Source organism: Dromaius novaehollandiae, chromosome 12, assembly GCF_036370855.1.
Source record: "Dromaius novaehollandiae isolate bDroNov1 chromosome 12, bDroNov1.hap1, whole genome shotgun sequence".
Taxonomy (NCBI): Eukaryota; Metazoa; Chordata; class Aves; order Casuariiformes; family Dromaiidae; genus Dromaius; species Dromaius novaehollandiae.
In genome coordinates this window covers 12,164,543-12,189,480 of record NC_088109.1, presented here as the reverse complement: position 1 = coordinate 12,189,480, position 24,938 = coordinate 12,164,543, and the positions used below count along the sequence as shown (strand labels likewise).

Sequence of the window (24,938 nt, the reverse complement as noted above, 5' to 3'; positions counted from 1 at the left end):
AACAAAGTCCTGCAAGATTTAGAGACTGGAGGAGGCTATATCTGGCTGGAGAAGGATATATCTGACCAAAACAACTAATCCTACTTTGGCCTATTGAAAAAGAGACTTGAAATCATATTCTTAGTTCATGGCTACTGTTTAACTTCTGTATACGTAACAATTGTTATTTTGGTCAGGTACTAAAGGCTTATTCCTGAAAGCATTTACCTAAAGAGAATGAAGGAAGGTGGAATAAGATTTAACATTAATGAAACAAATATTCACTGCCATATAGGCGGTATTTTTCTTTGGCTACTTTGATTCAGAAGGTCATTTTCTTCTTTCTTTTTCTTTTTTTCCTTTATTTTTTTTCTTTTCGACGGGGAGCCCTTATATAAAATGAAAAGCCTGTATGGTGTTACTTGTCTGCTTACTGCATGTTTTTGAATACATTCTTTGATGCTTGTTTGTGATGCCTCTTACTACATTAGATTGTCTTCTAAATAGAACTATTAGCTTATAAGAAATCAGTGCAATATATAGTGTATTAATCGTAGTATTTATATTAGGAATGAAGACTTATAGTAAGATGGCTTTAAATGTTTTGGCAGGTGAAGTTCCAAAGCAGGTGAAAGTGAAAAAACTGAAGAACCTAAAAACTTTGGACTCAAAACCTGGTAATAAGTTGCTTTGGAGTTGAAGCATCCAGTCTTTTCTAGGTTAAAAAAGCATATTCCGTTTTTCCTTTGGTTGTATACTGCTTCTTTTTTCTTCCCCCTTTTTTTTTTCCTTCTTTTTAGGGGTTTATACATCTTATAAGACATATTTAAATAAAGATGAAGAAATCATAAAACAGTTACAAAAGGTAATACTTTAAGTCTGTTGTTAATAGAAATTTTGTATACTGTCTTATGCTACTGTTTTTATTTAGGGCTGAGGTCTGTCTACATACCTAAAATTTTGGTTTTTCTTCACTCCGATTCATAACTGGAAAAAATATATATGTATGTATGTGTATATCCTTATTCTAGAAGGCATGAGGATATTTACATGCCTCTGCCTTTCTATTAGCAATTTCTATAACAACATGAATGGTGAAACTGAAGAAGTTAGCTTACTAATTTAGGAAATTTAAATGACTGATCGATTCATCTGGGTTTTGGGTTGTTGGGGTCTCTCTCCCTTGCCCCCAGGCTCTTAGGTCTAGAAATCTCACATACGATGTTTTCAAGAATCAGAGCTTCCAAATTCTGACTTGCATGAAAGCTTATTTATAGAAATTTCTCTTTGCTTTTCTATATGAATTTGACACTAAAATTCATGTAAAAAATAACAGCTAAAGAAGGAGTGAATATCTGTGCTCAAGTACTCAATGCAATTGTTTTGCATTAATGGTTCAGGGTGAGTGGTGCTGTATGTAAGCTTATGGCAAATGAATACAGAAATACTGGAATAATTATTTTTAAAAATACATATTTACATATTTTGAGATAACAGACTTGTACCGTGATTTCTTTTTAAAGGGTGTACAGCAGAAACGTCCCACAGAAGCACAGAGTGTGATTCTTCGGCGTTATTTTCTGGAATTGACAGAAAGTTTCATTATTCCATTAGTAAGTTGTTATACCAATGGTTTTTTTATATATAATGTGGGATAGGTTTGGTGGGGTTTTGTGTTTTTTGTTTTAGCATTAGTCCCAGTGGATCATATTTGAGCTAGAGAAATTCAACATTAAGCTGCATATTAATTCTTCAAAAATACCGTAATCTTAAATTTCTTTAACTGCAACACTTAGCACTACACTATTGAAGGCAGTAGCTTAATGTCTAATATGAAACATTTATACACCCAAATGGCAGGCTTAGATCTCAAAAGGGAACACTCCTCTGTGTATTTTGCTGGACAGCATTTTCAGACATTCACTTGCAATGTACTGTGTAGCATTTATGCAAAGCAAAACTATATATGTAGTTTTATTATTTATTATTTGCTTTCTCTTAACATGGAGTAAGAAGGAAATCTCTAATCTTTCCTCAGCATTTGAAATTCACATCCCTTTCCTTTACGTTGTTCGATGTTTTTTACATCTACGTATATGGGCATCTCCCCTGAACTGGAGAAGTGTGAATACTGAAACAGTAGAGTTGGAAAGTATTTTGTGATGACAAGACTTGTATAAGCGTATGCTTTTGTAGTAATTTGTCATGATAGCTGGGAGGTTATTATGAGGTAAAATTTCTACTAATATGTGAAAGATTAACTGGCTGAACTGGTAAGCTATACTGGTTCCAAATTTTTTTCCCTTAAATATTTGTTCTGTCTTCTAGTGATTATCTGCATGTACTTCTCTGTTTGAATCTTCGAAGTTCAGAGAATTTTTCCCTTTTCAGGTCATATTTGTGCACTGACTGTTCTTATATTTGGCATGAGAAAGTGCATCCAGCACATCTTGTTTTTTTTTTCAACTGCCTAGTCAAGACAGTGCATTTCACTACTTGTCTTCTAAATAGTGAATTGACTTCTTCCCTGCAGATTTGCTCATCTCTGCAACTACGTTTTTTCCTATTCTCCATCTGACTCTCAAGAGAACAATTTCTCCAAAGGCAGATTTTATTTATTTATTACCATTGCATTACCTGCAGTAGACAAACTTTATCAATCAACTGTCCCTGGGCAGTTCTATGGCCTCAGGGCAGGTTTTTCTCATATTACTGCAGTATTTGTAGGACTTCTTTAAATCTTGTGCCTACTTCAGGTATAAACAAAGGATACAGCAGGCTTATGAGGAAAAGGCAATGTCTTCACTTGGATTCGGAACATCTAGAACTGGCAAAAGGATTGTTATGAAATTTAGCTTTAGCTGTGCCCCTGTCAAGAAATGTTAATGGACAACATGACGTTTCTGCAGGAGCCACAGAATTTGCATTTCTCTTACCTGTCCTCACTTTCCTCTCTGTTACTGCTGTTTCAAAAAACCTGGGCAAATTAAATTCAGTATGGATGGATATTGGAAACACCTACATACCTTTAGGGAATAAAATGATATTCATGCCCAGAGCTTTTGGCTAGATCAGAAAATCAAAGATTAATTTAGGTTAGAGGGGACAGGTGGTCCAACCCTGCACTTGGCTAAATATGGCTAAATATCAAACCTTGCTTTACAAGTATAAGCATAAGCTTTTGGACAAATTCAATACTCTCTTATGTCCCCTGATTCTAGAGAAGGCTTTGTTTGTTAGCCTCATGCTTCAGCCTCCCCACCAGAGGCAGTAATTATGCATCTAATCACTGGTGACTGCTGTGATCAGGCACAAGGCTGCTTGCCCCAAACCTTGGATTTTGGAACTGTAAGGTATTTTCATGATGACTTGCCATTTCTCAGCCATGCATCTGTTTGACCATAAACCTGATACAGTTTTATAGCCTGGGAAAAAAAAGTCCTGAAACAGCATTCAAAGCTTTCAGAATTTTTGTCTGGTTTTATGTCTTCATCTCAGCAAAGAGCCTCCAGTTCTTGCTGTAAAGTGTAATAGACACTAACTAGTCCAGGTGATGTAAACATTAATAATGGGACTAATGGCATCTAGTTCCTTCAACCAAAGCTTTTGAGGCAGGAATTCTTCTGATTTTGCTGCTTTATCTTTCTCTGTCTCTATCTGTGATAAGCTACATTGTTTTTTCCTCAATCTCATTAGAATGGTTTCTAGAGAGCAGATCCCACGACAGTGATGTTTTCCTCCCTGCAGCTTCTATGTGCTGTTCCTGTAAAGGAATGATTCTTAAGTTTGCTGTATCAGGAGACGTTTTCTTCTGGTTTGGGGGGCTATAAAACTGATTTCCAGAAAGCTGCCTGCAAATTCAAATGACTCTAAAAGATGCTATTACAATGTTACAGAGGAAAGACTGATTTCCATCTTGACTGTCTGTGTGTCTACTTCATATCTATCAGGGCATCACACAGAAAATACCTTTCCAGTGGATCAGATATATTTCTTGTACAGCATCCTGCTATTCATGGAATGCATATATAATATGTATTTGGTTTATCACACAAGTATTTGGTGTCTTGCTCTCTGAACGTGATACTTAAGCTGTTCAAATCTCTAAGCCTAAACTGGGAGACTAATTTTGTTTTGTTTTTGTCGAGGCAGTAGAGATTATTGGAATGCTTCATGCTTGCTCTGCAGATCATTTTCTTTTGAGCAGAGTTCTCAATTTGCTGAAAAAAATTATAAATATGGATTTATATCTAATGTTACAGTAAAAACTTACCAACCTTGTAAACTGAAATCTTGCTGTACTGTTTGCAGGCTCCTGACATACCTTCACGTTGACAAACGAATATGCTCTATCTGTTCTTTTGAGACAGGATGGGCATATAGGCTGAACCTAAAACCTTTACCTGGCATTCCCTCACCTTACTCAAACTTTTATTTCAAGCAAGAAACTTAATTCATTTTCTTTCACAAGTCTTATACTTCCAGGGTGAAATCACCCTTTAGATTCTCTGCTTCAAGAAAAGTATATGGGGTGGGGGTTTCCTTTGTTTTTTCAAAAGGTAGAACTGGACTTTCATAACATTATCAAAGCTGATTATGTTCATAGATCAAAAGACATAGCCACTTGCCCGCAAAGACCTTCAAAATGGTTAACAGGTTGTGTTGGTGAGCTTGTGTGAGCTGGCAAGGTGGAGCTGCCTTCTGTCATCAGCACTTAAGCTTCAGCAGTGGCCTTGCTGAGAAATGTTTCCACCGCTGATAATATTAAGTAGCCATCTGGGGCTCTAGCTATGCCTTTGGCAAGTATTGCCACTGCAGGGATGTCCAAAACTGATACAGCCTTTGGCAAGGCAGTTCTGTAGTTAGTTTTTGTATGAGGGACTCTAAAATCCACTTCCAGATACTTGGTACAATGTGGGATTAGTGCTTGGAATCAACAGTTGTGAAGGTACCTGTGGACTGACACTAAAATGGGAAGGGAGATTATTTACTAGTAGTTGGAGTTCGGGTTATATACTCCATATATACACTTGCTTCCTGCCCTCCTTTCCCTTTCCCCCAAAGTCCTTCTTGAATCTTGCTGATGTGAGGTTCTGTAGTTGAGAAATTCAAATGGGAGCAGATAAGCTCCTTCTTATACATATGTATGCTAAATGTGCATAAATTACAGATACTTAGAAAACTCTGTGGTCACAAGTGATAAGTAAACATACACGTGGACTGTGTATCTTAAATACTGGTTATGTAAACAACCTTTCTTTCACCTTTCCCTAGGAACGTTATGTGGCAAGTTTAATGCCTCTGCAAAAATGTATATCACCATGGAAGGTAAGGATATATAACTGCAATGAGCTGGAAATTGGTGAGTAGAGAAAAAAGTTATGTTATGCTAATTCATCATTTTTTATCTCTTTCCATAGAGTCCACCACAGCTGAGACAGTTTATCCAAGAGGACTTCATGAAGACACTGGAGAAAGCAGGACCACAGCTCACTTCAGGTTTAAAAGGAGACTGGATAGGACTTTACAGGTTATTTCTTTATTTCTTTAATCAACATAGGAAATTAAGCTGAACATAAATGAAGGCAAATCAGTAATATGAATGCTTGAACAAACTTGCTGTCTATTGATTTGAATATTTATTCATAAGATTTACTTTTAGAATATGTGCTTTAATAAAAATTGCTAGTCCTTAGCAGACTTCTAATATCCACTTAAAGCGGTTTCTCCATAAGCTTCTAATGGTTTTCATAAAATGCTGTTAACACTATAGGTGTCTGTTTACCAGCAGTATTTTTTTTTCCTAGTTCTAACTTGATTCTTCCTTCCAATCAAACACAGAGATTAAAAACAATTTTTTTTAAAAAACTCAGCCTTGCTTTTATCCTGCCAAGATTCCTTACTTTTATTGTCTTTTAGATGCTTTTTCTCTTCAGTTTTCTCAATCCTTTTCTGGATTAATAGAAGCACCTGTTGTATTCTGCTTTGGAATATTATATTTTTCTGAAAGAAAACAGAGAAATGGTCCTAAGAAATTGTGTTGGAGGCTGAAGATTGTATTAATAATTGCACGTTGATGGCACAGAAAATGGAGTGGTATCAAAATTGTAATTAAAACATAAAATTTGTTCTGCTTTTGTGTTTTACCAGGCATTTTTTGAAATCGCCAAACTTCGATGGCTGGTTTAGGAGCCGGCAGAAAGAAATGACGCAGAAGTTGGAGGCCCTTCATTTAGAAGCACTCTGTAATGAGGTTGGCAAATGTGTGCTTATGATGATACTTATGTTAAAATTCTCCTCAATGTCAGTTTCATTGCTACTGTTTACATTGTTTGTGCACGTAAAAATGTTGATGACTTTGTCAAGTCTGATTGAGTAAAATATGAATTAGCCAAGTATAGACTAGAACTAACATAGCAAAAGAAAACAATAATGAAATAGAGTTCATTTTTATAATGACTGGCACCATTTGTAAAATACATCTTCAGTCCATTTTTGCTCTGTTTTGAAATTGACTTTTTTTCCCCTCTCAAACTTTTTTTCCTCCTATTTGATACTGTTACCTCATTCACTTCCTTCCCTGGTATTTCATTTGATTTCATTTGAATTTGGTATTTCTTTGTAGATATAAATTCACTGAATGCCATAGAAAATTGACAACTAATTAGATACTGATAATATCTAGAACTGAACTAGAACTGATTCACATTAATTGGAAACTGAGAAGTGAAATCTGTTATTGATATTTAACAAAATGCCATATAAATGATCCTAAGTTACAAGATGCATTCTGTAGGTCATGCTTATACCCACTTCAGCTGCTTATTTGAGTAAGAACAGCTGGCCAAAATACAAATATTACAAGAGAAAAACAGATGGTAGGATGGCAAGATAAATAGGGAATAGAGAGATCAAAAAGTAAGTCAACATCATAGCTTAAAAAACCCAAAAAGTTGACTGCTTATTTAAAAATATATATATATTGATTTTTGTGCCTTGCCTTGTCAATTCCCAAGCAGTACGCTGTAACAGCTGAAACAGATTGTTCAAATAGAGCAGCCCAAGCAGTCTTCAGGGTAATAGCTAGGTCAACTATATCTCCTAGAATCTATCCAACTATATTTGTCACTAATTTATTACCAAGAAAAGGATGAATGTATTACTGATGCTGCTCCTTATTAGTTTTATTCTTTTGATCCAAGATTTACCTCTTTTTGTACAAGAGCAGATGTCTTTAGTAGGTGAACAATAAAGGGGGAGAGGAAAAGAATTTCTATAGGGAAATTCATTTAATGAGTATATTTTACTAGTTATCCACTATGTGGTAGATCTCCTTTAATGCCCTAGAAACAAGAAGTGCAGCCTGGCACTATTTTAATCTTTCATCATGCTGGCACATCTAACTTAATAATCATTCACTGGTATTTTGCATTGTAGATGCTGTTTATGAAACTAAGGCTCTTTAGCACTTTTAAAAATGTATATATGTTTGTTTGCATTGTGGTTGTGCCCTAGTCTGCCATTACGCTAAGCACTGGGGAAACATGCAAATAAAACAGATCCTGCAGTTGACACTAGAGACAGTAGATGAGTAAAATGCATTTAGTAAATGGCTTGAGAATCAGGAAAAGGAGAAGACCTATTCTGAACAGTAGATGTAAATAACTACTGCTACTTCTGAAAATTGCATGTATTGCCATAAATATTTCAATACTCTTTATTTTGTTAGAACTTGGTTTTCTGGAGTCAGAAGCATAGTGAAGTAGAAACAGTGGATCTTGTCTTAAAGCTAAAGAATAAACTGGTAAGTAACTGAATTGAATGTGGCTAAAATTTGCCTTACTTAACTAGATAAAAATATTAAATAGTTGTGTTTACAGGTACTTCAAATGCAAATGTGTGTTAAGATCTAGGTAGTTCAAGGAATCAGTCATGTAGGTTACTAGATGAAAAATAGTTCAGTTCAGCCATGACTGAAAAGTTAGTCAGCATTCAGTACCAAAGTGAGTGATTTCCTCGGATTAAGTTATTAATCTCCTTCTTAGTATCTTTTTGCAATCCCCAAACTTCCCAACATTAGCCAGCTATGTCAGAAGCCAACTATTTTCATCAGTTTTGTTTTGTTAAAGCCAGTTGGAACTTTGTGACTGATCTCAGTGACAGCAAGACTGAATCACCAGGGAAGCAGAAAACCAGACTTCCTTGTGATTATTAAATCTCTCTAAATCAGTGTTATCTCATGCTGGTGTGTGGATATTGAGGAAAGATCTCAACCTGCTGTTGTCCAAATTCCTACTCAGTGGGCAAATGAGGAATTCATTCTCCGGATCCACTAATAGGCCATTTTAGTGTGTATTGAAGTAAACTTGTGTTTTTAGTTGAAAATGTGTTTTATTGTACTTTTGTAGTTGCAGGCTGGCAGAGAACATCTTCCTGTGAAAACGGACACACTGAAAAAGCTGCAGACGCACATTGATGATATCATACTAGCACTTCCAGATGATTTACAGGACATTTTGCTCAAAACTGGCACAACATGACTTCTACGGGGATTTTTTTGTGCAGAAAACAAAAAGCAAAATTAGTTTCACAGAAGACAGTGGCATACAAGCTTTGGAACGCAGTTCTAAACAGTACATTAACACTACAAATGAACTATACTGACAGTGTAGTCCATTATACTAGTTTTCACTATTTTTTCCACTTAAATACCAATGCAACTAAAAATTCCTGTGTTTAATTATGTTTGAAACAAGTGCTCTTAAAGAAAAACCTGTGGGCATATGAGACTATACCATAGTATAGGACCACAGTGCAGTGCTGGCATTGCAGAATGTTTTTTAACTGGTGCTGCTATACCCAATCACGTTAACTCAGGGGTATGCAATATAGATCCTGTACTGTCATGTTGATGTAGTATTCGGTTGCTTTTAAATGTTTGTTTTTTGTTTTGTTCTTTCTTTTTAATGCTTTCATCTGGTGTTTACCCTAAGTGGCATATTTTGTGACTTGGTCAGAACACGTAATGTTTGAGGTATTCTACTGGTAAATCATTGCTTTCAAAACTGTTTCAATAGGGGCATTCTCACAGAGGCAAGTGAAAGCATCAGATCAGTTCTTAACTCTCTTTTCTCTTTCTAACCCTCTTTCCAATAATCATATTACTGTAATACCTTTAAAGAAGAGAAGACAGCTGACAGATATTTCCTGAAGAGAAAAGTCTCTTCCATTCAATGTCAGATATTTAGGGTGCTCTTATTCACATGCCTTAATTAAATACAAGGTAATGATATTCTAATTAGTGGTTTTAAACTGCTGACATTCAGGATTTAGAATGGATTACTAGTGTAAATGTAACTACATAATGTTCATCACAGAAAATAAACACAGCAAGTTTAAAAATCAATGATTTCTGTAGCTAGCTGATATACAATCTGTTTCAGTTGGCGATCATAGCAGTCAATTTCTGTCTTTTTTTTTTTTTCTTATACCAGTAGGGTCTCTGAGGAGGAAATGGGGCAGGAGGGAGGGAGATGTTCTTGGCTTCAGCTGAAGAAAGCCTATGGAAAGGTCAAACTGTGGCAAGATAAGATTGTAGTATTAAGTTATTCTTCAGTATATGCATATAGTACAGATGCATAAAGAATAATTTCCTCTTGCATATTAAGCAACAAGAATGTGGTGTTTATCTTCTTGGACAAGCTTCAGTGGTATATAAGAATTCAGCTGCTCCACATGCAGTATTCTTTGACTCATTTCAAACAGAATAAACTTAATGCTATAGCGTATGCACAGCATACACTCTTACATGACAAGAGGATCACAGTTATCAGTAAATTCTTTTAAGTGCTTGGATAGAATTTTTTTAAACTTAGGACACTGTAATCCTGCTATACGAAATGCTTTTGTATGATAAATATTTCATACCATCTTTCTAAAAATGTCTTATTTAGATATAAAGTGTCACAGCAGTATTTTTATGAAAATGTGTTTTAATACTGTTACAGTTTATATACAATTAATCATGACCAAATGTTTAATGTATCTGTTATGCTACTTAAACTACACCACTCTGGCATTAATTTCTAACTTGCAATTTTTTTGCACACTCTGAATAGCATTTCTAGTCCAGAAATTATTAAGTGGCTGTTCTTACAGTAAATTATCTTAAATATTTAACCTGGAGCACTGTGTAGTTTCTTGGAACCATGTTAACTGGTAGCAACTATGGTATCCTATTATCACATGACTGCAAATATGTATTTTTGTAAAAATAAAGGTTTTTTGTTTTGGAAAAGTTACGTGACTTAGTTACACAGATCACATCTGTGATCTGAAGCTGTTCAGCAGCTTGTAGAGACTGCTCCTTACTGTGACCTGCATTAAGCTGTATGCCATGATCTATTCCTTTTAGGTGACCAGAAATACATGATGTGATGGAGTGCTGTTGTAGGCTGATCATGCAGTAAGTGGTGGTTGTGTGATAGAGCTGCAGGATCTTCAAGAAAGCAAATGGCAAGGACTGGGTTCCCAGCAAAATACATCACAATCTCCAGTTTATTTCCTCTACATATCCAAGAGGCCCTTGCAAAACACTGGAGTGGGAAGCAGCCTGCAAGTTTGTTTCAGCTTTCTTTTATGGAGCTGGTATTAGTTTAAATCCCTGACTAACTAGATGTTTCAACAGAATTATTAGCAGCTTGTTCAAAAGAAAGGCAAAAGGAAAAGTTGTGCTGGGTTTTTTGCCATTGTTGTCAAAGATTTCTAATGCTTTTGGCAAGGGTAGATCGAAAGGGCTTTACCTTATAACTACAAGTCTAGGCAAAACATAGCCACTAAGACAGGAGCAGCATTTCCGTTTTGCTAGTTTCTAATCTTGTCCTGTCCCCCTGCAGTTCCTTTGCACTGAGCACGTGCTTTTCAGTTGTCCCCCTGCAGTTCCTTTGCACTGAGCACGTGCTTTTCAGTAGGCATACCTCTGCCATTTGTAGGGTTGGAGCAGAGGCTTTGTATCAGCTACAGAAGGCAGTTGGCAGCTGGTGAACTGGAACTTTCCCATCCCTGTTTTTTCACTCTGTGTGTTTAAAATGCAGAAATGGAGGGAAAGAGCTCATACTGGCCCTTATTCATCTGAGGCTCAAGAGCTAAAGGACAATGCAAGAACTACTAGCTTCAATAACTTTACCTCTTTCTTCCTCTGGCTTAAATGCATTGTTTGGATGGGAAAAGGAAGAAGGAGCATAGGTAGGGCATGACTCCCTTTAAAATTTTAGGACTTTTGGTTGAGCTACTACTTTGTTGGGGTGGGTGGCTCAGTTACTTAAGTATTAAATGCATCTTTCTTTATGCTGTCCTAAATTTAATTACTATTGTACTACAGAAATTTTATGGTAGCTGTCACAGGGGTCATTATAGAAATGGTGGCATAGTTACAGCTGGTTGTGAAGTTGAAGCTTTTGGTTCCAAAGCATGCTAATTTTGTTCTGCTTTTGATAAACAGTAGCCAGATGAAGCTTGTTGAAGATGGAGGGAAAGAAATGCAGTCTCCGTCTCTGTCTCTTCTTGGCCAGTACTATAAATGACAGTTATATCCTGCCTGTTAACTTCCCAGCAGTGCTAACAGCAACAGTCTGTTTCATGAAGACAAAAGAATAACAATGTAAAAGGTGTCATTAATGTAGTTTCAGTAGTTTTATTTTAGCACAGACAGTCTTCGTTAAGTTTTGTAGGTAACACTTTTGATCTCACAGAACTGTGAATATACCTTCGAGCTATTATTTCAAGTTGTGAAGATAACACTTTGTTAATCTTCAAAATAAAATTTTTCTTCCTTTGGACTTAAAATTACATTGATTATTGAAATATAGAAGATATCTAGAATCTCTGAATATGGAAAATATATATATGTGTGTGTGTATGAGAGAGAACCTTTGAACTCTAAACACAGTTTGAAATTGCTCAAGCTTGTTTTATAGAAATATGTGATGCTTTGTGATGCATCACCATGGATGATTTTGCCCAGGGTCAGTTTGCAGCTCTCTTCTTCCTCCCCTGCATGTCTTTCATTACCTGTTCTTAGGAACCTGTTCAAGGGAGTGGGGGGATTTGTCAGGTTGAGAGGGGGGAAAAAAAAAAGTAAGCAGTGCACAGGGTGCCCATCCTGCCTAGCCCGCTCCAGGTGCTGGGTGGGAGCAATTGGTACAACAGTACTAGCTTGGTTTTGCTTTCTCATTTAATTAGCCTGCCCCTTTCACTGGAAGACTCGGATCAAAGGGGGGATAGAAACTAAGTGTATTTCTGTAAAGAAACCTGTATCTGAGGATCAGAGATTTTCCTTCTAACATCCTAACTCTCAAAAAAGGGCATGTTTCTACTAGGCTGATAAAACATTGCTTGTTTCAGTTTTATTTCCACACACTTCCCTGCGTGTCTGCTGCCTCCTTCCTCTTGCACGGAGCATACGCTTTGGAGGGCCAGGATTGCACTGTTGTTACCTTGTCTGTGCAGCTTCCACAGCTGCACAGGGGGCGCAAGTCCTAGAAATAATATATTAATACTATATATTAATATTCTGCTTCCTTTCCTAGCTGCCTGGGTTTGCTACTAGGGGCTAGGTGTGAGCTTCCCGGGGGGTTGGTTTTACCCTGCATCCCATCTTCCTTTCCCTTGCTCCGAGGTGCCCTTGGGCCCTTAGGGGAAGCGTTTCGGCCTAACGCCTCAGCCGAAGCCAGGTGGGAGGACGAGTGGTTGCGAGGCAACGCGCGGGCCCCTGAGCCGGGTCGGGGGGACCACGCTTCCCGGCATGCCGCGCTCTGCCCTCTCCACGGTGGCCGGAAGCTGCGGCCAGGCGCCACGGAGGCCCTCAACTACATCCCCCGTCGTGCGCTGCCGGGAGCGGCCAGAGGCGAGCCAGGCGCTCGGCCGCCGCAGCGCCTGCCGGGAGTTGTAGTCCCCGCTGCCGTTGCACGGTTAGGCCGTGCGGCGGGGGGCGGCGCCGCGGCGGGGGGATGTGGCGAGCGTGACGTGAATTTGTCCGCGTTGGAGCCGGGGCGGCCGTGGCGAGAGTGACGTGGCAGTGAGAAAGCGGGCGAGGTTCCCCGGGCACAAAACAGCAGCGGCTCCTGCCGTCGTCGCTGCCGTCTTCGCCCTCCAGCTCGGAGCTTCCGGGCCGAAGCTGCTCGCCGCCTCGCCGCCCGCGGAGGGATCCGTGAGCGGAGACAAGAGCCGGGCCGCGCTCCCCTCCTTCCCTGCCCCGCGCCGCCGCCCAGCGCCGCCATGGGCCTCACCATCTCCTCGCTCTTCTCGCGCCTCTTCGGCAAGAAGCAGATGCGCATCCTCATGGGTAAGGGGCGCCCGCGGCCCTCTGCGGCGGCAGGGCGGGCCGCCGCCGCCCTCTGCGGCCCTCGAGCCCGCCGCCGCCTCCGCGGGGCCCTGCCGGGCCACCCGGCCCGGCCCAGCCGCCGTTGGGCCCGCTCCCTCTCTCCTTCCTTCAGGGGCGCGACCTGCCGGCGGGGGGAGGGCGCTGGGGGGCGGCGGGGGCCTTCCCCCCCTCACCCCCTTGCTCGGGGCTTGCGGGGTCGTCGGGGAGCGCACGGGTGGAGTGGGGAGAAGGAGCGGTGGGGGAAGGGGTGAGTGGGGAGACGCCTGCCCGCCCCTCTCCTCCTCCTTTTCCTCCTTCGTGTTCTCGCTTTCCCCCCCCCCCCCCCCCCCCAATCCTGCTGCCGGGGGTTGCGGTGCTCTGGGCGGCAGAAACCCCTTTTCTCCGGGGGTTGCAGCCGCGCTTGCGAGGCTTCAGCCCTTTCTCCTTGCACCTGCCTTTCCGCCTGCGTTGGGCGAAAGCAAAATGTAGAACAAAGATCAAATTGCAGTAGGTGAAGCCGGTGCCGTCGGCCCGGGGAGACGCGCAGGGCCGAGCAGGGTGTCCCTGTTCGGCGGCGGCGAGCGAGGCGCCTTTCCAGGCGCTGCTGCGTGTGGCTGTGTGCTCAGTGCGGAGCCCTCGTATGGGAGCAGTGTGGCTTTTCGAACAGGATGTGACAAAGCCCAGTGTGTTGAGCACTAAGCGCTTTAGAATTTACCATATAATGGCTGATTTTCAGTAACTAAGGTGTCTGTCTGTATCTCTCCCAGAGATCACATCCCTTGTGAAAGGACGTCTCAGTGTAGCGTCTGTGCATTTTAATTCTCCTCTACCGCATGTACAAGACCATTAAAAAACCCTTTTGCAACGCCTGATTAGTTTTCCTACTTGCACATAATTATTTATTTAGAATTAGATTGCACTTCTTTTCTTTTGAAGTGGATTGTGTAACAGTTTGAGCCAATGGCTCCTTAAGGTTCTCCATTTAAGACTGTAGTTCAAAAGGTCAGAACAAGCGCACTGGATTCAGTATTTCCTTCTCAGCTTCGGCTCTTCCCTGCCTTTTTCCATGCCACTGAGACTTATGTACACACAAATCTTACGCCCCAAATTTTTCTCAAATTCTTTTACTGAAGTGGATGGAACTTCATTTATGGCAGTTGACTGAAATAGTTTGTCCTACAAAATTATGTGAAGTGCTCATTTCAGTACAGCCAGCAACGAGACTAGATCTCAGCTATGATACCTCGTGGCATGCTAGCTCGTCTCTAACGCTGCCTGGCTGTGCACAGCAGACAGCAAATACAGCACTTCTTAATTATTATTTTTCATGTTCTGCATGCATTTTGTAATGATAGTCCTTTATTAATACTTGAGTACTTGTCTTTAAGACAGCTTAGTACATCTGTTCGTTTTAAGGAAGTTATTTGACTGTCTGCATAGCAGTTAGACTCTTCATATTACTCTGAATTAATAATATGTAATCTTCAAATGAGCTGACTGTAAGATAAGATAGTGTCTATGATATTTGTAATTCTGTTGTAGTCTGCAAAATAATGAAAATGGGCAAGCAATGTCATACAGATTAAAAATAACTTGCAGTGCTTTAGATCCATCATTGGTAGGCAGTTAGTTCAAACCTAGGTTAGATATGGGGTTACTGAGTCACACTTTCTAATATGTGGTTTATTTGCATCTTTTTTTTTTTTCCTGGACTCAGATTTTAAGGGTTTGATTATATTCAAATATATGGCTTGATTAGAGCATGAGGCTGCTCTGTATTTGTTAGGCAGTGTATTAGGATAAAACATTGCTATGTTGTGATGACGGTATTGTTTAGGGACTAAACTGGATTTTTTTTATAATCACAGTATATTGTACTGCAGATCACATAACTCTGTTTTCCTGTGACATGGAAAAGAAGCTCTTTGTAATATTCTACATCATAATTACCACTTTGACAATTTGAGGGCAAATGTCTGAATGAACACAGAGACTGAATTACACTTTTCTTCAAAGATGCTGATTTTCAATGTATGATTTAAAAATGAATTAGATAAGGTAAGACCTTTACATTTTTGCAGGTATACCAGTGAAGTAGTTTTACTGGGTGAGGTGTTTACAGGTAAATATTCAGAGAGGAAGACATTATATGGGTGAGTTGATAGTGAACAGATGATTAGTTATAATTGAAACTTCCCTTAGGTTGATAACTTTCTTCTGTTCCTCTAAAAAGTCAAGGTAAAGGAGAATTGTTTCAGCTCTTAAGACAGACCTTGTGTTACGAAGTTCTACAGAATCTTGAGTGTTTCTCATCAAGTGTGTTGAAAGCATCTGAAACATAACATGTCAACACCAAATATGAAACACCATCTTTGGTAGTCTCAAAGTACATTTGTGACAAAAGGATGATGTTTAACGGTACACCATTCCTGAAATTCTGTTTAAAAAAAATGCACTTGTGTAATTATGTTTTTAGATGTATGCAGTTAACATGTTTCTGAGGAAAGGAGCATAAAAGTTTTTCCATCTTCATCATAGATGGGAAGTAACACAAGGTATGAGAAAAGAAACAGCTGTTAATGACTTAGCAAAGTTACGCTGGACAAACTTAGTATTAGAGTGGAGAAATTCTTGAGTCCTGGCCCTGCGTGTACTTATCTGTAAAACTCTTCGCTCAGTATCTTGCACTTAAAAACGAACAATTTTTGTTCACTGTGCACCCTTCAGTATCATAATTTTAGTGTTCTATCTCTTGTTGCAGTTGTGTGTTGACTGAGATGATAGCTACTCAGAAGCTTCAAATAGAAATTTAATTATTAAATACAATAAAAATTGTTAAATCGTTTAGGAATTTTCTTATAGTACTAGCAGGTAACTATTCAGCCATTTTTTTATTTGTTCTTTGTTAATAACAGGAAGTTTGCATGCTGTTCATTTGTGTGTGTCTGTTCTCTTGAGAAACTGTATAGAGAATCATCCGTGCATGTCCTCCAAAGAATTCTCCACTTAACATACTATCCCTCCTTCAAATACAGTCTAAAGGATAAATAAGTGAAGTTTTGAGAAAACTAGGATCAAAGTAGAAGAAAGGTGTGAAGGAATACAAATATGTAGTAAATGGGAATTAATTAGTTCCCTTTATTTTTTAAGATGGATTTTGTTTGTAACATGGACTTCAAATCAGTTAAGAAATCAGGTAGAAAGCTGTTTTTCTTTGTTTTGTCCCCCCTCCTTTTTCTGATTATGGGCAGCATTCATGTTGGAAGCAGCAATACATTGTATTCTATACTAAACTCCTGGAAATCTTAATCTGATGGCCATAGTCTGTTGGTCTTGATGGTTTCCATTTGAGAATTAAACTCTAATTTTTTATAAATCTATCATTTATATGACATTTTTTGCGATGGTGACCTAGGCAGCCTAATATGCAGCCACCAGTGATCAAAGTAGGAAGTTGGTAATTATTCGAGGAAGAATTTCAGCATTCTTACCTTCAACGTGAGGTGATCCCAGGAATGGTGTTCCCAGGGACAAGTGAGCTACAAGCTTGAGATTTAGAAACATGACTGGTAAGACTATAAAAAAAACAATCCTAAGAGGAGTAAAGGGCCTAGAACTATACTTGCTTTAACAGTAACTGGAAGCATTGTAGATGTTTTTTTCTCCAGCTAGAGGAAGAGGATGTTTGGCTCGGTTTAAAGATAAATGGTTGCAAGTGCAAGTCTCTGCTTCCCACTTGTCCTTTAATCTTAATGCTTTGCAATACAACTGTTGGCAGTCACACACTACATTGAGATTCTTGCACCTCAGTTTTGTCAATGGGCAGTCACACAGCGGAATCAGAGTGAAAATCTGGTGTTGGAAATTTGTTCTAGATTACTTTGGGATTTAAGATTTGGTTAGGTTTTTATCTTGATGGGTAACATGAACTTAAACTTTGTGATACGGAGGTAACTCATAGATTTAAGTTTAGTGTCCCTTAACAAGCTTAAGCAAGCATTTATTCTTGAAAACTGATAGTAGCCCAGCAGTTTACAGCACTTGCTCTAAAAGAAATAGTTCTGCTTCCTAGCAGCTCAAAAGATTAATTATGATTTGGTACTCTGAAATTTCTTGTTTTGAAAAGGGGAAAACTGATATCTTGGAATAAGAAGTATGAACGGAGGCTATGCTGTTGATGACTATTAATTATTTAGACTTCATAAGATTTATAATTTGGCTAAAAGTGATCATTTTTGCAAATCTGGTTGTGGTGATTTGCAGAAGTTGCCTTCGCTCTACTAAAAGCTGCTGCCTCAATTGTGGAGTCAGAAGAAAAGAGCATGTGTCCATAACTCAGCCTGCCTCAGTGCAAAGTCCAGCAGCTTAATTAAAATTGTGGATAAGAGTGTGTTTAAGCAAAGGCTCTGCGCTTTATGCTTGCATAGCTAATGTACCCTTCTGCAAACTCCACTGTGGCCCAAGACAGGCTGGATAACTGGGGCGGTAACTTCTTAAGTTCAGGCAAATCTTTAGGCAACAGTTTAAATTCTTGACAAGTTTCTAGTTTCTCTGATAAACTCCAAGTCATATCTTCAAATGATTCTTAGTACCGTAAGTATCTTCTGTACTGTAAGTACCTTGGGTTAACTGAAGTTAACTTTTCTTCTTTGTCTCTATCTGTATCTATAGTATAACTCCTAAAAGCGCTAAAACTATTTGTGTAGCTAAAGCCATTGCTAATGGTAACAAATCTAGCTGTCAGCGTTTGTTCTATAGATAACTATTTGGCTTTTAGTGTGTGGTTTGTGGGCGTTTTTTTTATTTTGGTGAGGGAAGAGTTTGTGTACATGTGTAGCTTTAATTTGGCGACTCTCTAAATGCTCTTAATTTTCAGTTAGTGGAAAATGTCATATATAATGCACATGCATGACATTCTGCCTCTTAAATGTCTAGGCATCCTATAAATGCTGACTTGAGGCTGAGCTCTGTAAGAAGCTGAGCTGAGTAAGAGTGAGACTGTGAGACTGAGCTGAGTAAGAAAAGTGTTGGACTTAAAGCACTGTGCTGTTAAAGACATTATTTCAGTGCACATGGAATATTTGAGAGTTTTGGCGTACTCTTAAAGGGTTTTCTAAGGCTACCTGACACTTTGTTGTAGGAAAAATGCTAACATTTAAAAGTTTGATGACTTGCAAGTTCTTATGAAACTTCTGCTGCATCCTGTATTTCTTGTTCATGCGTGTGTGCAATTCTGAAAGAGACAAATGTGTAGACAGTAGGAAACATAACTCTTAAAAACTCGTTTGACCATAACTATCATAATACAGGACACTTGCAGGTAGATTTTGTCAGTGGTTTGCCTTAAGAAGGAGGATTTTTTTTTTTTTTTTTTTTTAAGAGTTTGGTTTCATTCTGAATAAGTAGCTAATTTGAAATTACACTTTATTGCAACACTAAAGAAAGAGCTGCATTATTGATAGTCAAGTCAACAAAGCACTCAAAACTTAACATATGGCAGTCACCAAGTAGGATATTAACTTAGAACACTTAAAATATTATCAAGCAATGATAACATTGTTTCTTGTGCAAGTATTATTTAGTTTAAATTGGATGCGAGTTTTATTTTTGTTTGGGCAAAATGTTATTGAACATACAAGTTTCACAAATAAACTTGTTATTCAAGCTATTGCTGTGGTAAGTGCTTAGTACCTACTCTTTTCTCAAGCGTTAGACATTGGATACTAATGTAAAGAATTGCATTTTGAGTCACTATTACATGTTCTGAAATGTGTAACAATCAGCAGTTGCACAAACAGTTCTAGGAAACTACAATGTATGACTACAATGTTAGTGATACTCCTCTAAAAATGTCTTTGAGGCTCTGATTTATTTATTTTTTTCTAAAGATCATATATTTATCCCACAGTTTACTTTGAAAGACAGCAAATTTAAGTTTTATTGTAGCAACAGAGAAGCAAATTCCAGGGCAAAAGACTTTCTATAAAGATTGAAAGTGGGGACTTCTAAGGAAATCATCTTAGTAGATCTCAATGAATAGAAGTGGTGTGGCAGTGTTTTACAGCCCTTAGCTTATATGGGATAGGAGGGCAGGAGTTAAGGAACAAGAAGCTGCAGTAAAAGAGGCTGAAGTGTCTTCTAGTGATAGTGCCAGCTCATGTTGGTTCAGGTATATGTGAAATTGGCCTTAGCTGTAAGATGAGTAAGCGAGACCTTTTCCAACTTGAATGTGAAGTAACAACCATGAAATCAGTTAAAATGGTAATAGCTAGGGAAGATGACTAGAAAATTCTGAGCTTGTAGGTTGAGAATTAAAATTTGTAATTGAGCTTGTTTTCTTCATTGCTTGGATCCTCTCTCAGTGCTGGGTAGAGGAGAAACATACAGTAGTTTATTAAAAATAACTGAAGAGCATTTTAAAAGTTTTTTTTTCCCTTTCCGAAAAAACTAACATACTGTCATATTTAAAATCACGTCTTTTGAAATTATCAGATGGTTGTTTATATTGCGAACTAAAAAAATTTTCTGTTCTTTCTAGTTGGTTTGGATGCTGCTGGTAAGACAACTATACTTTATAAACTGAAACTAGGAGAAATTGTCACCACAATTCCCACTATTGGTAAGTTAACCAATTCTGATTTCTTTATTTTTGTTATGTTAAATTTGGGTTGCAGAGACAGGCTTCTAGGGAGTGTGGGAATTTGTCGTCTTTGCTATTAGCATAGGAATCAAGACAAAAATGGTCTTTTCAGAATATTTTATAGGATTTGGTACTGCCATAACAGAGTAACAGTCCTACCTGGTCAGGCCAAAGATCCATCTAGCCCAGAATCCTGTGCTGGTGGTGGCCAGTATAGATGTTCGGGAGAAGTATAGGAACAGGCCAGTGAAGTAGAGATACTTCCCCCAAACATCCTGAGCTTCCAGCAGTCTGTGGCTGAAAGATATTTTAAACCAAATACGATGTACTTAGATTCAAGAGTGATTTTTTTTTCTTCCATCAGTTTGCTTTTTGCACTCCCAAAGTATATGAACTGCATTATTAAAATGCCAGAAGTAAAATTGGGGAAGTAGCTATCTTTGAGATGATTACAACTGTCTGTTAACCTTAGCATTAACTATTTCTAACTACTTGACTCTTTTTATTTTAGGTTTTAATGTGGAAACAGTAGAATATAAAAACATTTGTTTCACAGTTTGGGATGTCGGTGGTCAAGATAAAATTAGACCTCTTTGGAGGCATTATTTCCAAAACACACAGGTAAGAGTTCTGAGTTAATAAGAGTAAAGACGTGTTTTGTAAGGGCTCATTTTATTCTGTAGTGTGCATGTGGAAAACATACTGTCTTCTGTCCCTTCCTTTCAGAAAGGGTCCTTGCTATCTCCTGGAAGTTCTGAAGGATACTCGCCTTTTGTTCTAGGTGAAGCTGCTTTGTTACCCTGGAGGCTTCAAGCCTTAGTCATGAGCGTAGCCTGGCAGGGGTGAAGTCCTTCAGGACTAACCTGTAGTCAGTGTTCTGTAATGTGCTAGAGCGACTCCTTTGGGTGTGGAACTCTAACTTTGCTGTATCGCTGCTTCGTCTGATGAGCGATTTGAACTGGCATTGGTTTATATATAAAGAAATGTTACTGTCTAAACACCCTTCTACTTTTCTTCCAATCTGCCTCAAATTATAGTTTTCCTTTTGTTGTATCAGTATATTTAGTATACAGAGTACCTAAAAATGTCATGAGGGGGATGTTTGTTCTGATTGGTTAGAGAATGTCAGGTTCACGTTGATGTGCCTTGCTGTCATTTTGGTGACATAAATGATTCTTCCCTTTGGTTCACAAGTGGCAAGATAAGTGGCTTATTAGTACTGGGAAACTTGTAGGGGTGTCTTTTGGCTGTGCTGAATATAGAATTTTTTCTAAAAAGCATCTTTGCAGCAGCATGGGTGTGATAGTTGGTACAGAAAAGTAGAGAAGTCTGGATGGGCAAAAAGGAGCTGGCAAAATAAAGCTGCAAGCCAAGCAATGTTTATTTTCAGTTCCCATTTCAGCCTTGCTACTGAAGACTTAAGAAAGAGATGCTTCTCTTTCCTTAAAGAGAACGGTAAAATATAATGCTTTCAAGTCAAGATTTTAAGAGTACGTAAAGTGTGTGTGTATGTGAGTGTAAGGAGGACACTTGAATAACTGAGATGCCATTAGGAATACTGATTGGTACAAACTTGGTGAGTAAACTCAGGCCTTACGTTAAGGCTTTTCTAGTGCTTGTTATAATGAAGTGCTTATGATTCCCTAGCTGCTTTTAATGTAATGCAGTGAGTAAAAAGGGAGGGGGAGAATTAGCTTATCAAATTTTGCTTGTTTGCCTCAGATTAATGATTCCCACAGTAATCTTTAAACTGATGTTCCTGGGTATTTTGAACTCTAATTTTAAAGGCCTAGTTAAATTTTGCAGTTGATGCTCATGATGTAGCTGTTCGTACTGCCATCTTGCACTGCTTATGCAGAGACTGCTGTCAAATTTGCTAAAATGTGGGGAGAGATGGTTACGGTATTTCATAGGAGGTCTTTGATTTTTAGAATGGTACAACATGTTTACAATTTGCAATGGCTTCTCAAAACTGCTTATCTTCTTGCAGGGCCTCATTTTTGTGGTAGATAGCAATGACAGAGAGAGAATCCAGGAAGCAGCAGAAGAGCTGCAGAAAATGGTAAATATCAGTAACTTCTGAAATACAATTGTTACACTTATTTTGAAGGGCATTTTTTTGTTTGTTTGCTGGAGGTGCATATCAGCACCTGAGGGCTTTAGGATTTTATGGTTTTAGTGAGTTTGTCCAGCATATACAGTACACACCTTGTAATTCTGGGTCGCATAATACTGAGTTACAGCTAGAACTTTAGAGAGAGCTTTAGTTTCAGAACTACTAATGTGTCAAAGCCCTTCTTTCCTCCATAAAACCTTAAGAGAAATATAGCAGACGGAGAAAAGATTTTTGGAAAAGCAATTTGGCACCAAAAATTTCAACAGGAAGAGGCCAGTGGATTTAAGCTGCCTAGTGAAATAATGTTTCCTTACTTGTTCTAGCGGAAGTTCTTTTGGGTACCTGTTAATTACAGTAAGTAGTTACTGGTGACTTCAGGGGTGAGAAGGAAAAGGTTTATAACCCTTCGATCACTATTTATGTTTCTTAAGTACTTCAGTTACTTCAACAAGCACTGAAGTGAACTAATTTAGTAATGTGTTCATTTACTGTGTTAGCTTCAGGAGGATGAGCTGCGAGATGCAGTGCTGCTTCTGTTTGCGAACAAACAAGATCTGCCAAATGCCATGGCAATCAGTGAAATGACAGATAAACTAGGTCTTCAGTCTCTGCGTAACAGAACTGTAAGTGCTGAACTTCCCTGGTTGCTGAACTCTAGTTTCCTTGATTGTAGATTGTAAACATAATCTCCCTTTAAATGGAAGTCTTCATCTTTTTCTGTAAAAACATGCATGTATCTGCTGTTAAACTGTTGTGCATGTTTTAAGCTCCTCATTCAACACAGATCATTTAGAAGCCTAATACAACGTCTACAGCTGTTGCAGGTGTTTAATCTCTCACCTTTTCCTGGAAAGTATAAATATTCCAGGCTGTCACTGAAATGTAGCTGTCAACGTACATGACAAAGTATGTGGTGTGCTTGCCCATTTCCCTGATGCTGGGTATTCTGAGGAAGAAAATGCATTCTGTATTCTCACCCTTATAAAGATGGGAGGAAATTAAGTAACTCCTGAATCATCAGATTTGATCTGCACAAGACTTTGAGATGAAAGATTGATTCAGATAAACTATCCATCTTCCTATAATACTTGCTTCACCTCTGTATTTTGACAGCCTAAAACTATATCCTTAGAAAATGTTTTGGAGGTCTGTAAGTTAGATAATTTCATGCCCATTCTCACGAAAACAAGAAGCTGGGGGGTTGGACTAGATGATCTGCAGAGATCCTTTCCCAACCTCAACCATTCTGTGATTCTGTAAAGATAGTTTTTAGCATATAAAGCAAATGTAAGTTATTTCTCAATTTATTTTGTTTCTTCACTAATACTGTGTTCTAGCATTTGGTAGGCCAGCACTGAGTGTTTGGAGAATCTCTGAACCCTACCTATTTATATAAATTTTTCAGAACTCATGAAAATACCATCTGTTCACTATTGACTCTACTTATGGTGCAAAGCAATGTTTAAAAAACTCTGAGTCTGTATCTGAGTGTCACATACTGTGACAATTTTGCATTTTGGCAGTAGTTAAATTTAATCTTTGTCTATGTTCTCTGTTAACAGTGGTATGTCCAAGCTACCTGCGCTACACAAGGAACTGGTCTGTATGAGGGACTTGACTGGCTGTCAAACGAACTCTCAAAACGCTAACTCGAACTGGATGACTCTTTCACCAGGGACATGTTTGATATAAGTGGTCTAGGCTTGTTACGACAAAATTAGTTTGCATCTTGGTTATTACAGTATCTGGAACTGATTTGGGCAGGATATTACAGCGTTTCAACTTATTTTGTTGCCAATTATTGTTTACCGAGCTACATGTTGCAAAGATAGCAATATGCTTGGGTAAAAATATCTCCTTAACTTGGAAAAAGTGTATCTTCTGATTTTATTTCCCTTGTTAGTCTAAATGCCTGAATATAGTTATTGTGACATCTTTAAAATCTGTTTGGAATACTCTTTTGAGCCCCAATAAATTAATGTTTAAAAAAACTTTTTTTTCCTCTCCCTGCTACTTTTAGTTTACTGATACCCTGTTTCATTCCTCAGACAGTCTGCTGATTTAAAAATGTAGCATTCCGTACGTATTTATTTCTCTCCCTTGCCAAAAAGACTTCCTAATACTGCTTGTTCCAGCCAAGAAAATGCTCTAAAACACTATTCAGATCTACTGCACTGAGGAACATTTTATTAATCCTTGGGTTCTATCAGCCCAACTTGCCTTTGTGTGAATTGGATTTGATGGGTAGAATAGTTCTGTGCTGGTTGCGAAGAGCTCATGTTGAGGTTGTTTTTAATATTCAGCAGATTGTCTTCCTTTATATTGTATCTTTTTTTTTATGTTGCATGTTGCTTTTTGGTATCAGCCTGACTATTTTTGCCCAGTGTATAATAGTTCTGCTGAAGTTTTACTGTTTGTTGGTGAACATATCTTCATAAAGAAATTTTGGAAAATTCATCAAACTCAATGGATTAGTTTCTTCATAACCCACTTGGAATTATTCCTAATAAAATGATAAAATGTATAGCTCTGTGTATGCTCTTCTTGATTCCTGAAATAGTTAAACTTCAAGTTGTCACTTGTTCTTTTTCCATGTACTGAGTTTTTCTGCAGCTTGAATGTGAACATAAATCTCAGATTCTCTCTTTTTTGGAGCTGTATAGGATGGGAGATGCTTAAGGTGGGCAATGAAGTTGTATACAGTGCAGTAGAGTAGTTGTCATCAAGAATTCTATAATTATGTAAGTGTCTTTTGAAGTTGTAAATCTGAAATTCCTTTTGAGATGTCCAGATATGAAGATACTAACAGCTACAAAAATTGTAATAAAACAAATACGATTTGC

General features: G+C 38.4%; 2 protein-coding genes across 5 annotated transcripts in view; both read left to right on the top strand.

The window, feature by feature from the left end:
• DENND6A (DENN domain containing 6A) overlaps positions 1-10,276 on the top strand; it is a 31,652-nt gene extending 21,376 nt beyond the window's left edge. For all 4 annotated transcript variants that reach the window (XM_064518961.1, XM_064518960.1, XM_064518959.1 and 1 more), the window contains 8 exons: positions 591-656; positions 780-844; positions 1,503-1,592; positions 5,254-5,307; positions 5,400-5,509; positions 6,130-6,232; positions 7,709-7,783; positions 8,388-10,276. In XM_064518961.1, coding sequence (XP_064375031.1) covers positions 591-656; positions 780-844; positions 1,503-1,592; positions 5,254-5,307; positions 5,400-5,509; positions 6,130-6,232; positions 7,709-7,783; positions 8,388-8,519 — 695 coding nt within the window. In that variant the 3' untranslated portion in view covers positions 8,520-10,276. The remainder of the gene's footprint in view (positions 1-590; positions 657-779; positions 845-1,502; positions 1,593-5,253; positions 5,308-5,399; positions 5,510-6,129; positions 6,233-7,708; positions 7,784-8,387) is intronic.
• Positions 10,277-12,973: 2,697 nt separating this feature from the next.
• ARF4 (ADP ribosylation factor 4) lies at positions 12,974-24,619 on the top strand. The gene is made up of 6 exons (XM_026096250.2): positions 12,974-13,321; positions 19,878-19,958; positions 20,491-20,600; positions 21,970-22,041; positions 22,593-22,718; positions 23,658-24,619. Exons 1-6 carry the CDS (start codon positions 13,255-13,257, stop codon positions 23,742-23,744), a joined length of 543 nt encoding a protein of 180 aa, XP_025952035.1. The 5' UTR covers positions 12,974-13,254; the 3' UTR covers positions 23,745-24,619.
• Positions 24,620-24,938: the final 319 nt, after the last annotated feature.

Coding starts and splice junctions, on each gene's coding strand:
- ARF4 (XM_026096250.2), top strand. CDS start 13,255: ATGGGCCTCACCATCTCCTCGCTCTTCTCGCGCCTCTTCGGCAAGAAG. Junction 19,959..20,490: donor CACCACAATTCCCACTATTG/GTAAGTTAACCA, acceptor TTTTTATTTTAG/GTTTTAATGTGGAAACAGTA. Junction 22,719..23,657: donor AGTCTCTGCGTAACAGAACT/GTAAGTGCTGAA, acceptor CTCTGTTAACAG/TGGTATGTCCAAGCTACCTG.